Genomic DNA, 12,844 nt, shown 5'->3' with positions numbered 1-12,844 from the left:
CTCCTGAAGACTTGCGCCACCCACTTCTGGCCTCTGCTGAACTGACCTTAGGAGGCACGGCTCCTCTCACTGCCCGGCTGTCCCAGTGAGTGCTGCTTGCCACCTCTCTCAAGACCTTAGGCCATGGGCCAGCATCATTTTCTGCTCAGAGCTATGGACTGCTTTCTGTCTGTTTAACCTCTGTGGTAGCTGCTGGATTCTGTCACCGCGACACCAAGGCAGCAGAGATAGCACACACAGAACGGTGTGTTCTGCCAACTCGGAAACCTTCTGCCTTCGCCCAGGGGAAACCCTCTGATCAGCAGGGTGAGTTCTCCCCAGAAGTGAGACTCGGGAGACACAAGGAGGGAGTCACAGGTCCGTGGCTTCCAACAGCTCTGGACCATCATCCAAGAAACAGGCTCAACTCTACAGGCTTTCAAAGATTTACTTATTTTTATTTTGCATGTGTGAATGTTTTGCCCACATGTGTGTATGTGCACCACCTGTGTGCCAGCTGCTTAAGGCCAGAAGAGGGCACTGGGTCCCCTATAACTGCAGTTACAGATGGTCGTGAGCCCAAGTGAGCCCAGGTCCTCTGCAAGATTGGTCAGTGCTCTTGACCCCAGAGCTGTCTCTCGGGACCTACACTGATTTTCTTTCTTGGACTCTTTTAAAATATATTAGAAGATAATTTTCTTTCTTTTTTTTGGTTTTTTTTTTTTGGTTTTTTTGAGGCAGGGTTTCTCTGTGAAACAGTCCTGGCTGTCCTGGAACTCGCTTTGTAGACCAGTCTGACCTCAAACTCACAGAGATCACCTGTCTCTGCCTCCCAAGTGCTGGGATTAAAGGTGCCGCCTGGTTTAGAAGAAAATGTAAACAGAGTCTTCACTTTTGTTTGCTTGCTCTGTGTTGGTCTTTGAGGTAAGGGCTGCCTGTGTAGCCTAAGCTAGCTCGGTCTCCAGTGCTGGGATGACAACGTGCACCACCACACCTGGGAACTCTGACGTCAGCTCAGGGATTTTGAACCCAAGCATGATGAAAATACTTGTGTTTAAGATCTGGCTGTGCCAATTGCTAGCTGTGTGACCTCAGCTACGGTGCAGCCGCGAGGATTAAATGGTGTCTCTGAGTCGCTGTCGTCAGCATCGTGCCGCTCACACGTGTAAAGTGTTTACGAGGTCCTTTGATTTTTGTTGGTGTTTTTTGAGACAGGGTTTCTCTGTGTTGTCTTGGCTGTCCAGGAACTCACTCTGTAGACTGGCCTTGAACTCACAAGATCCTGCTGCCTCTGCTTTCAGAGTGCCGGGATGAAGGGAGTGCGCCGCCACTGCCTGGCTGGCCCTTTGATGCCTGAGGTGTTACTGTTGTCTGAAGCCTCCTGGAAGCCTTTAGAAACCGAGTTTGAAGCAGCTGAGTAACCATGGTTCCCCAGGGAGAGCAGAGTCAGCAGTAACCCGCATCTGATGTCAGGGCTCATCCTCTTACCCTGCACATAAGGAGCACTCAGTATGCGACGGACAGGTCTGATTATAGCTGATATTAGCATTATCGACAAATATCGATTGCAACCAGACTTATTCGGCATAAAAGATGCCAGCTGCACTTATAGGCTGCTCCTTATGTCCTGTCTCCTGGCTCCATCACTCTGGAGTCCTCATCCACTGTGTGCTGTCCCAGACCTAAGGCCGTGGGAGGTGGCTGCCAGCCGCCTCTTCTGGCTCAGAGAGCACCTCTGCTGCTTGTTCACCTTTGTGCCCGCTCTGCTGACCAGCTCCCGGCGGATGAACTCGAGCTGTTGACACAGCTCTTGCGTTATCGATGCATGGGCATTCTTCTTCCTGCTCTTCTCAAGATCTGTGCCTGGCCTAGTGCCAGCACCGGACCGAACCCCTTCAGATAACAGAAATTCTAAAGCAGCCTAAGGGAGTGAAGGAGATGGCTCAGATGGTAAAGCGCCTACCTTGCAAGCAGGAGGACTGAGTGCCGATTACAGGACCCACTGAAAAGCTAGACATGGTGGCTCCCAGTATTGTTACAGAGCTAGTGGGGCAGAGTCAGGCAGAACTGGAGCCTACTGACAACTAGCTTAGCTCCTGGTTCAGAAACTCTTAAACTCTTAAAAAAAAAATAGGTAGGTAGCCTGGCAAAGTGATGCAGACCTTTCTCCCTGCACTTGGGTGTAGTAATAAGGAGCGGCGGCGGCGGGGCTGCGTCCCCAACCCCCCAGCCGCCTGCTCCGCTAGCTTATGCCCCGAAATAATTACACAGACACTGTATTCATTTAAACACCGCTTGGCTCATTTCTACCTAGCCTCTTCTAGGCTAACTCTCGCACCTGGACTAGCCCATTTCTTATCATCTGTATAGCACCGGTCTTACCGGGAAGATTCTAGCCTAAGTCCATCCTGGGTCGGAGCTTCATAGTGTGCATCTTCCCTCGAGCAGGGAGCATGGCGTCTGCTGAGGCACTGTCGAGTCTGACCTCACTTCCTCTTCCTCTCAGCGTTTTGTTCTGTTTACTCCTCCCACCTATCTTCTAACCAATGAAATGGGCCAAGGCAGTTCCTTTATTAGCCAATGACCTTCCTCCATCACTTGGGAGTCTGTGACAGATGGCTCTCTGAGTTTAAGGCCAGCCTGGGCTACATAACAAGTTCCAGGATAGCCAGGGCTACATAGCAAGACCCTGTTTCAAAGATGGCTCAGTGGTTAATAACACAGGCTGTTTTTCCAGAGGTCCTAAGTTCAACTCCCGGCAACGACACCAGACCATCTATGAGATCTGGTGCCCTCTTCTGGCTTGCAGCATACATGCAGACAAAACACTATATACATAATAAATAAGTCTTTAAAAAAAGATTTTTTTTTAAATCTTAAGAAATAATTGCAGAAGATACTCACTGTCAATATCTGCCCTTTTTCCCATGCACATACATAGATGTACGCACACACAGATATGCACACACAGAGATATGCACACATATACCATGCACACACACAGATGTTCACCCACACAGTTATGCACGTACACACAAACATCATGTACACACATACACCATGCACCACAAATACACACATACACACGCACCATGCACACAGATACATCATGGACACAGAGAGATATGCACACACACACATACCACGTATACACAGATATTCACACATGTACACCACGCACATACACAGATATGCACACACAGAGATATTCACACATGTACACTATGCACACACATGCTGTGATGATTCATGTTAACTGTCAGTGTGACAGACACCATCTGGAATGAGTTTCAGCAAGGGATTTCCCAGATTGAGGCTGGCCTGTAGGCACATCTAGAGGACGGTCTTGATTATGTTAGCTGGTGTGGGAAGAGCCAGCCCTCTGTGAGCAGCACCATTCCTTAAGCAGGGGGACCTGAGCTCAAGCTAGCGCGCACACATCCGTGTCTCTCAGCCAGTGACTGTGGATGTGATATGTCACGTTCTGCTGCCTTGGTTTCCCCCACCATGAAGGTCTATGACCTAGAACTGTGAGCGAAGGAAAACCCTTTCTTCCTAAGTTGACTTTTGTCAACATAACGTATCACTCCAACAGAAATGAAACTAAAACACGTGCACACAAGTTATTTTTTTTTTTTTAAAAAAAGAACGCCTGAAGAGTAGGAACCACTGCTAATAGAATAGTTACTGAGGGCGGAAGTGTGTGCTTAGCCAGGTCTATGCCATTGGTGTGAGGGAGAATCCGGCTTCATTGTTATTGGTCATCCCGGCTAATGTTTTCTTGCCAGGTGCTGCTCACCAGCTGTGCTGAGCCTCTTGGATGCTCTTTCTTACCTGATCCCCTAAGCCAGCAGCAGGCAGCAGGACAGCCTGCCCTGCCGTGATGACCAGGGCAGAGCTGCTTGCTCTGGTGACTGCTGAGCACTTGAAATATGGCTGGTGCTACTAGAGTGGGCATTCTGTTGTTTTTAAGTTAGCTTCGATTCTGTTTTGCTTTTTTTTTTTTTTTTGGTTTTTTTCGAGACAGGGTTTCTCTGTGGCTTTGGAGCCTGTCCTGGAACTAGCTCTGTAGACCAGGCTGGTCTCAAACTCAAAGAGATCTGCCTGCCTCTGCCTCCCGAGTGCTGGGATTAAAGGCGTGCACCACCACCGCCCGGCCTCTGTTTTGCTTTTTAAAATGTGCGTTATGTCTGGTTCTGGGGACTGAGCTCAGGCTGTGTACGCTCTAAGTAAGTGCAGCCACATCGCAGCCCCCAGACTTAATTTAACGCCTTGCAACCACACAAGGCTAGCAGGCACTGTACTGGACAGCTCATCGCTAAAAGTCCCTTTAATTCATTTTGGGGGGGGTGAGTAGGAAAAGTCGAGTAAGTTTCTGAGGGTGTGCTGCTGTGCACGGGGCCAGGCTGAACACTCGCTTCCCGCCTCAGTCCTCCGCGCCATCGCGGTTTGTGCTCCTCTAGTTTACTTTTTCCTTTATTTTGCAGGTGTGTGCTGGGGTGCACATGTTGTGGCATGTGTCTAGAGTTTAGAGGACAATTTATGAGAGTCGGTTCTCTCTGCCTACCGTGTGGGCTCCAAGGATTGAGATCAGGTCGTCAGGCTTGTGCTGAGCTCTCTCACTGGCCGTGATGTCCTTTTTTTTTTTTTAATGGTTTCGTGGTTGCAGAGTGCTCTCTGAGTCATGATGTCATGTGTAGATTTGCGACTCACCTTGATACGTGCAAGACATACCTGAAGACAGCTGTCAGAGGGTATAAGGGTGGAGCCTGTATTCTTCCATGTAAACAATCTCTGGGTTCAGCGGAATTCTATTATAAATTCAAGAGTGGAGTGGGGGCTGCTGGAGAGAGAGATGGCTCAGCAGTTAAGAGCATTGGCTGCTCTTCCAGAGGACCAGAGTTCAATTCCTAGCACCCACATAACAGCTCACAAAAATCTGTACAATTGACGTATATGCAGGCAAAACACCCATACACATAAAAATTTTTCAGTTTTTTGAGACAGGATTTCTCTGTTTAGCCCTGGCTGTCCTGGAACTCATTTTGTAGATCAGGCTTGGCCTTAAACTCCAAGATCCCCTACCTCTCCCTTCCCTCCCAAGTACTGGGATTAAAGGCATGTACCACCACTGCCCAGCATATTTGATTTGTTAAAGGAAGGCTTGGGTTCGGCAAAGTAGTTGAGCATGTAAGAAGGTGTTTGCCGCCAAGCCTGAAGACCTGAGTTCAATCCCCAGATCGGATCTGTGGGGTGAGAGGAGAGACCCAGCTCCTGTAAGTTGTCCTCTGACCTCCACATGTGACGTGACATGTACATATATACCCCCAATAACTAGATGAAATGTTAAGGGGGGCCGGAGTAACAATTTTGGAAAAGAATAGCTGGGTGGGGGCCAGGAGGACTTCTGCCCATATCCAAGTGCTGAGTAAAGAGGAAATAATTACCCTGGGGGCTGATATGGGAGCTGACAACAGACAATAGACCAACAATGCAGAAGAGTCCAGAAAGGGCACGTTGACTCATGGATAAGGTGGCAAGAGGCTGGGCTGTGAGAAAATGGGTCACCCTTCCAGAACTAACACAGGTGACCCTCAGCTTCATGCTCAAAAGAGTAAACACAGAAGACAAAGGGTAGGAGTGGGGTGGTCAGAGACAGAGCTTTCCAGAAGATGTGTCTTGCTGAGTGCGGACCCAAATGTCAGTCCCTCTAAGCATATAACAGGTGGATCTCTGAGTTTGAGGCCAGCCTGGTCTACAAAGCAAGTTCCAGGACAGTCGGGGCTACACTGTCAATAACAATAACAACAACAACAACAACAACAATAATAATAATAATAATATTCTTTTTAAAGACAAGCAGAATCCGGAATCCCAGCCCTTGGGAGGCTGAAGCAGGAGGATCATGGATTTGAGGCCAGGTCAGGGAGGGTCACTGATGGGACAGTGTGATGCTACACTGAAGTGTGCAAGAGTGACTTCAGGGACTGGGGCGATGGCTAAGGGGGCAAGAGCCCTGGCTGCTCCTGCAGAGGACCTCGGTTCAATGCCCAGCACCCACATGGCCACTTAGAGCCATCTGTAATTTCAGTTCCAGGGGATCCGATGCCCTCTTCTGGCCATGTTGGGCAGTAGACATGCATGTGGTGCACAGACATACACATAAATAACACACTCATATACATAAAATAAATAATACAATTTTTTTGATTTTTTAAGACAGGGTTTCTCTGGAGCTTTGGAGCCTGTCCTGGAACTTGCTCTGTAGACCAGGCTGGCCTCCAACTCACAGGAATCTGCTTGTCTCTACCTCACAAGTGCTGGGATTAAAGGTGTGTGCCACCACCACCCAGCAAATAACACAAAATTTTATTTTATTTTATTTTATTTTTTTTTTGGTTTTTCGAGACAGGGTTTCTCTGTGGCTTTGGAGCCTGTCCTGGAACTAGCTCCGTAGACCAGGCTGGTCTCGAACTCACAGAGATCCGCCTGCCTCTGCCTCCCGAGTGCTGGGATTAAAGGCGTGCGCCACCGTCGCCCGGCTTTATTTTTTTTTTTTTTTTGGTTTTTTGAGACAGGGTTTCTCTGTGGTTTTGGAGCCTGTCCTGGAACTAGCTCTTGTAGACCAGGCTGGTCTCGAACTCACAGAGATCCGCCTGCCTCTGCCTCCCGAGTGCTGGGATTAAAGGCGTGCGCCACCACCGCCCAGCTAACACAAAATTTTAAATAACCAATTGGGAACCATTTAAAACAAAAGCCCCAGCCAGGCGGTGGTGGCGCACGCCTTTAATCCCAGCACTCGGGAGGCAGAGGCAGGTGGATCTCTGTGAGTTCGAGGCCAGCCTGGTCTACAAGAGCTAGTTCCAGAATAGGCTCCAAAGCTACAGAGAAACCCTGTCTCAAAAAAAAATAAAAATAAATAAAAATAAAAAACAAAAGCCCCAAACGCCTCCAGCCATTGCCAGCAGGCCGCTGTGCTGCTTTGTGGGTGTAGTTCGTCTGGCTGCTCCAGAAGGCTCTCCTCCCTCTGCTCCTGCCTGCATGACAAGTGAGCTGACCCTTTGGGATTGAACTCTGTCCCTGGTCAGCCAGGCGGCTGGGCTTGCTCTAGTTGCAGAGAAAAGGCTATTCTTGTTGTGGGAGCTGAATGGTTGGCCTCCCTCCAAGAGCACATGCTCCCTGGTGTGGCTGACCCATCTCGGCTGCTGCCGCCATCTCTGTCACTGCTTCCAGAGAACACTTGAGAATCCAGTTGTCCCTGGAGCTTAAACCCCACCCCGGGGCTCGGGGATCTGCGCCTTTTTCTTGCCTTTGCCATCTGGGCCACTGGGAAGGCGACAGGAATGGAGGGTTCTGATCTGGTTGCATAGAACTCAGCCACCTGAGTCACCCTGGTGAGCCGGGGATTCTTCAGGGAACCTCATCTGCGATCTCAAACTTCCCCCGTCCATCTGTCCTTCTCTCTGTCTCCCCCCCCCCCCGCTTCCCCCTCTTCTTTTTCTGTTCCTGTCTCCAGCCCGGGGAACAGTGTCTTTCTTGGCATAGGGCTTGACATGAACCTGGCACACACCTAGATCTGGCCAGGTTCCTCAGCCAGTTCAATGCCCATGTCAGCCTCTGGCAGGAAGGTCATCAGAGCAGGTGATCTGGTCTACCAGACCTCAGTGTTTGCAGAGGGCAGCTCCAAGCATGCCTATACAGTAAATGCATGAATGTTTTAAAAGGGGCTGATTGAGAATCTGTCAAATGACTTCCGGCCTTACCAACAGGGTGTGTGTGTGTGTGTGTGTGTGTGTGTGTGTGTGTGTGTGCCTGTGTATGCTTGACTTATATAGACACCATTGTATTTGGTGCCCAGGCAGCAAGTGCAGCCTATGGCCCTGCCTCAAAGCTTGGTACCACCCAACACTTGTGCAGGCTGCACCGGCTGTCTATGCAGAGCCCCTCCCGAGAGCCTTTGCCCTCTACCTCCTAGGCAAGGTCAGTGCTGAGCAGGCCCGTTGGAAGCCAGCTCTGCTGGCCATCCCAGGGCATCCTATGCCTGGAACTTCCCTCAGCAGCATTATTTCTCTTCCTTCTAGCTGCAGAGCTACTTTGCAGCGTGTGAGGACGAGACCCCTGCTATCCGGAACCACGACAAGGTCCTACAACGCCTGTGTGAGCACCTGGACCACGCCCTGCTGTACGGGTGAGTGCAGGCTGCTCTTGGGGCTGATGGAGCCAGGTTTGGGGACCCAGGTGCCCCCCTGGGAAGCATTCCCATCCTTGTCTGCCTCTGTCCTGGGGTGGGGATGGAAGGAAAGCGGCTGGTGGCTTGAGGCGGTTCTACCTAGGCCCAGCTGCTGTCCTGGCCCTACAGATTGCAAGACCTCTCCTCCGGCTACTGGGTGCTCGTGGTCCATTTCACCCGCAGAGAGGCCATCAAGCAGATTGAGGTGTTACAGCACGTGTCCACCAACCTGGGGCGCAGTGAGTAGAACCAGGGGCCAGCTGTGCTCTCCCTGTGGGGAACTTGTGGCTCAGGTCCAGCCCAGGTCAGCCTGAGGCAGCCGTCTGCTTTGTAGTGTCCAGTGGTGGTGGCGGTGACGGTGGTGGGTCAAATGCCAGCGCCTTCCACAAAGCCTCACTTTTTCCCTGTGCATGTGACAGGGTGTGGGTGTGTCGCTGATGAAGTGAAGGGGAACATGATCCACAAGAAAACTGGATTCCTTTGGAGTCCCAGGCCAAGCACATGAGGGAAGTGTGTTAGGCCGCAGGCTCGGGGCAATGTCCTTGAATAGCTCAAAAAAGCACCGACCACCAAACACCATCTTGCCTTCTGCACTCTGGCTGACCACAAGCTCGGGCCTGGCCTACAGGCTGTGGGCTGCCTAGTTCTTCACAGGCCTTTGTTTGGCAGATGAAAAGCAGCTGAGTTCCTCCTACCTTCTCCGTAGGCCGCGCCTGGCTCTACCTGGCTCTCAATGAGAATTCCCTGGAGAGCTACCTGCGGCTGTTCCAGGAGAACCTGGGCCTGCTGCAGAAGTACTATGTCAGGTGAGTGTTTGGAACACTCTCCCTAACTCTCTACCTAACACCGCCTGTCACACAGAGACAGAGGCCTAGCTTGGTATCACACACCAAGGGCCTGACAGTGATGCCAGAGAGCCTTGGAGTCTTGCTGGCAGTCTGGTGGCTTCCTCCAGCAGAGCTCAGAGTTTTCCCCCAGAGTCCCAGCTGGGCTCTATAAACAGTCTGGTGTCTGCCCTAGCCTCAGGCTGACCAAATGCCCAGTGTTTGCCTTCCCTTTTTGCTGGGGACACTCCAGGGACAGAGTGTTCATAGCAGCCACTGATCTGCAGGCCCATCTCTGGAGATGCTAGTATGCTTCACAGCCAGTAAGAGACCAGGCGACACTGGAGGAGGAGGAGGGCCTGGCGGAGCAAGCTGGGTGCCCTCCAGGGGTGGGCTGTCATGCATCCAATTTCAACACTGTAGGCTTTCTGGGGATGTTGAACCAGGCTTGTGACCAGACTCAGAAATCCTCAGGTTGTTTTTTCTGTGTCTGGCAGGAATGCCCTGGTCTGCAGTCACGATCACCTGACTCTTTTCCTGACCTTGGTGTCTGGGCTGGAGTTTATTCGGTTCGACCTGGATCTGGTGAGACACCTGGGATCTTGGTCGGGGGAGGACTTCATTTTCTAGTCTGGAGCTTGTTGGGTGTGGCTGAACTTGGCCACGCCTGTTTCTTCAGATAAAGGGCACCTTTGGGGTCCATGGGCTTGGCTGAAACACTGTTCTCTCTCATGGCTTGCTCACAGCCCTGCTTCAGCGTCTTCCAGCCTCTCTGCACAATGCGGAAACACCACCTTGCCTCAAGTGTTTTAGCTCAGAAGGGCTGTCCCCTTTATGTTTAAGACTTGAGTGTCTGAGAGGTCCAAGACAAATTCCTGCAACTCTGACAAGTGTCCTTGGCTCTGCTTCCCCGCAGGAGCTCTCAGCCCCACTCCAAATCCCATCCATATACTGGATAGACCTTCCCATGGTCACGGAGCTCACTTTCTAAGACTACCCCCATCCCTAAAGTCACAGATGGTACCAAACTCTGTATGCGCTGTGGTTTTTCCTCTGTAATAGTTTAATTTGTAAATTAGACACAGGGACTGGAGGGATGGCCTGGTGGTTAAGAGCATGTAGTACTCTTGTAGAGAACCTGAGTTTAGTTACCAACACCTTTGTATGACAGGCAGCTCACAACCACCTGTAACCTCAGTGCCAGGGGAATCTGATGCCCTCTTCTGGCCCCTGAGGGTATTGCACTTATAAGTGCACATTATCTGACACAGACACATATCAACACTTAACTATAAAACCTTAAATTGGGTAGTGGTGATGCAGCCGGCAGAGGCAGACAAATCTCTGAATTCAAGGCCAACCTGGTCTGCAGAGCAAGTTCCAGGACAGCCAGAGCTACACAGAAAAACCCGTCCTGGAACAAGCAAACAAACAGAAAAGCAAAATTAAACTAAAAAGCTAGTCTCTGTAAGAGATAACGATAGTGGCAAAGCAGGATAATATAACATATAAGAGTTTTGTTTTAGATTTTTTAAAAAACTTATGATTTGTATAGGAGAGTCAGGAGGATCCAGAGTTCAAAGTCACCCTTAGCTATGTAGCAACGTCAAGCCCAGCCCAAGATTCATGAAACCCTATTGGAAATACAACGACAAAAACCGGGGCCAGCTGGGTTGTGGTAGCACATGCCTTTATTTACAACTCTCGGGAGGCAGAGGCAGGCAGATCTCTGTGAAGTCGAGGCCACCCTGGTCTACAGAGTGAATTCCAGGACAAAACAGAAACAAGAAAAGAAAGGGGGGCAGCGATTTAGCTCAGCAGGTGAAAACACTTTACACACAAACCTGTCCACCCAAGTTCAACACCCAGATCCTACATAAAAGTGGAAGGAGAGAAGCAACTCTTCAAAACTGCCCTCTGACCTCCACACAAATCTGGTGGCGTGTATATATCCCCCCCAACAACCACCACACACACATCACGCACACAAAATAATAAAAGATAAATGATAAATAATTTTTTATTGAGACATGATCTCACTAAGTACTCCTGGCTGGGCTGGACTCACAGAGATCCACCTGTCTCTGCCTGGGCTTAAAGGCACATACCACATACCTAGCTCCAAAAACTTTTGAAAACCTATCAGTTTTTATTTCTGAAAGTTCTCATTTAATATTTCCGGACTACAGTAGCAAACCATAGACAGCGAAGCCACAAGCCAGAGGAAGTGCCTGTACAAGGACAGTGACCCCAAAGAGGCCAAAGCCTCTCAGAGGCGTGGCAAGATTAGTTTAACTGCCCCATCTGGTCACACCCTTTCCCTACTCCGGCCCTAGCAGATTGAGGTGGGACTCAGCAGTGGTAGAAATGAGAGAAAGAGAGAGATTCTAATGCTGAGAGCCATCAGGGGAATGTTAGCTGCTCCGACTCGATGTCTACGACTTTTTTCCTCCTTTTCTGCGGCACTGTTGATGGAACCCAGCCAGGCATGCATTCCTGCGCACCGCTGACATCCTATCCATCCGAGGCTTCCAAACTCTTTCCTTACTCCATGGGGCAGTTACTTCCCAATTAACTCCTAAACATCTTGATTTCCTTAAGAAAAGAGAGCATGGGGTGTGTTGGGGGGGGGGTATGTGTGTCTGTCTGTCTGTCTGTGGTGTCTGTGTGAGGGTGTGTATCTGTGTCTATGTGTGTGTATGTTGTGTGTGTATCTGTGGGATATGTGTGCGTGGTTTGTGTATGTTTGTGTTTGTGGGATGGTGTGTGTATGTGGTATGTCTGTATCTGTTTGGTATGAATCTATGAGTGCGGTGTTGTGTAGTATGTGTGTCTTTCTGTGGGGTGGGGTGTATGTGTCTGTCTCTGTGTTGTGCGTGTGTTATGTATGTGGTGTGTGTGTCTGTCTGTGTTGTGTGTGAATGGTATTTATGTGGTGTGTGTGTGTGTGTGTGTGTGTGTGTGTGTGTGTGATCCCCATCTTCCATCCTGTCCTGATTCTGGTGACTACTTGCTAAGCCTTGTTTGCTGGCTGCCCGGAGGTTCCTATCTGACGCCCCTCTCTTCCTCTTCTGTCTCCCCAGGATGCCCCTTACTTAGATCTGGCCCCCTACATGCCTGACTACTATAAACCTCAGTACCTGTTGGACTTCGAAGATCGCCTTCCCAGCTCTGTCCATGGCTCAGACAGCCTGTCCCTCAACTCCTTCAACTCTGTCACCTCCACCAACCTGGAATGGGATGACAGTGCCATTGCCCCATCTAGTGAGGGTAAGTGGCCCCAGGGTGAAAGGAACTAGGCCTGTGCCCTGGAGTGGCCTCTGGAGTCTCCTAAGACCAGCTGGGTGGCAATGTCTCTGGTGTTTGGAATTCACAGAGCTGGTCATTTCCGAGATCTTCATTTCTGTGGTAACTTAAAAAAAAAAAAAAGCAAGTATCAGGCCCTATGTACCTTCCTAACCATTCCAGAAGTTTCTAGCCTCATGCCCAGGGACAGTCTTCTGAACAAGGAGGGATCACAGCAATGCACCCACGAAACTTGCCTGAGTCAGGGCTGAGCATCACCTGCCTGGGGAAAGTTGTCCTGTGGCAGGTTTTACACAGAATCTGTGCAAGCCCAGGAGAGACAGGCAGGAGGTCTGAGGGGACATGATGGTTTCTCGGGCAGTTCCTCTAGTACCCCTCCATGGGTCAGACAAACTATAGGTGGGTCCTTTCAACTCTGATCAGTTACTAGATAACCCTGGCTTCCTCAGATCTTAGGTGTTGGCGTTCATAAACCTGGCCATTGCCCCCACTTCAGTGAGATCTA

General features: G+C 50.2%; 1 protein-coding gene across 2 annotated transcripts in view; it reads left to right on the top strand.

Moving 5' to 3' along the window:
- The window catches only part of Plekhm2 (pleckstrin homology and RUN domain containing M2), a 51,518-nt gene that overhangs the window by 16,879 nt on the left and 21,795 nt on the right, over positions 1-12,844 (top strand). For both annotated transcript variants that reach the window (XM_075946567.1, XM_075946568.1), the window contains exons 2-6: positions 8,061-8,167; positions 8,339-8,448; positions 8,916-9,015; positions 9,531-9,618; positions 12,117-12,303. In XM_075946567.1, the coding sequence (XP_075802682.1) occupies positions 8,061-8,167; positions 8,339-8,448; positions 8,916-9,015; positions 9,531-9,618; positions 12,117-12,303 (592 nt within the window). The remainder of the gene's footprint in view (positions 1-8,060; positions 8,168-8,338; positions 8,449-8,915; positions 9,016-9,530; positions 9,619-12,116; positions 12,304-12,844) is intronic.

This window comes from Microtus pennsylvanicus, chromosome 13 (assembly GCF_037038515.1).
Source record: "Microtus pennsylvanicus isolate mMicPen1 chromosome 13, mMicPen1.hap1, whole genome shotgun sequence".
Taxonomy (NCBI): domain Eukaryota; kingdom Metazoa; phylum Chordata; class Mammalia; order Rodentia; family Cricetidae; genus Microtus; species Microtus pennsylvanicus.
The sequence above is the reverse complement of the archived record's forward strand: the minus strand, read 5'-3'. Positions and strand labels throughout refer to the sequence as shown.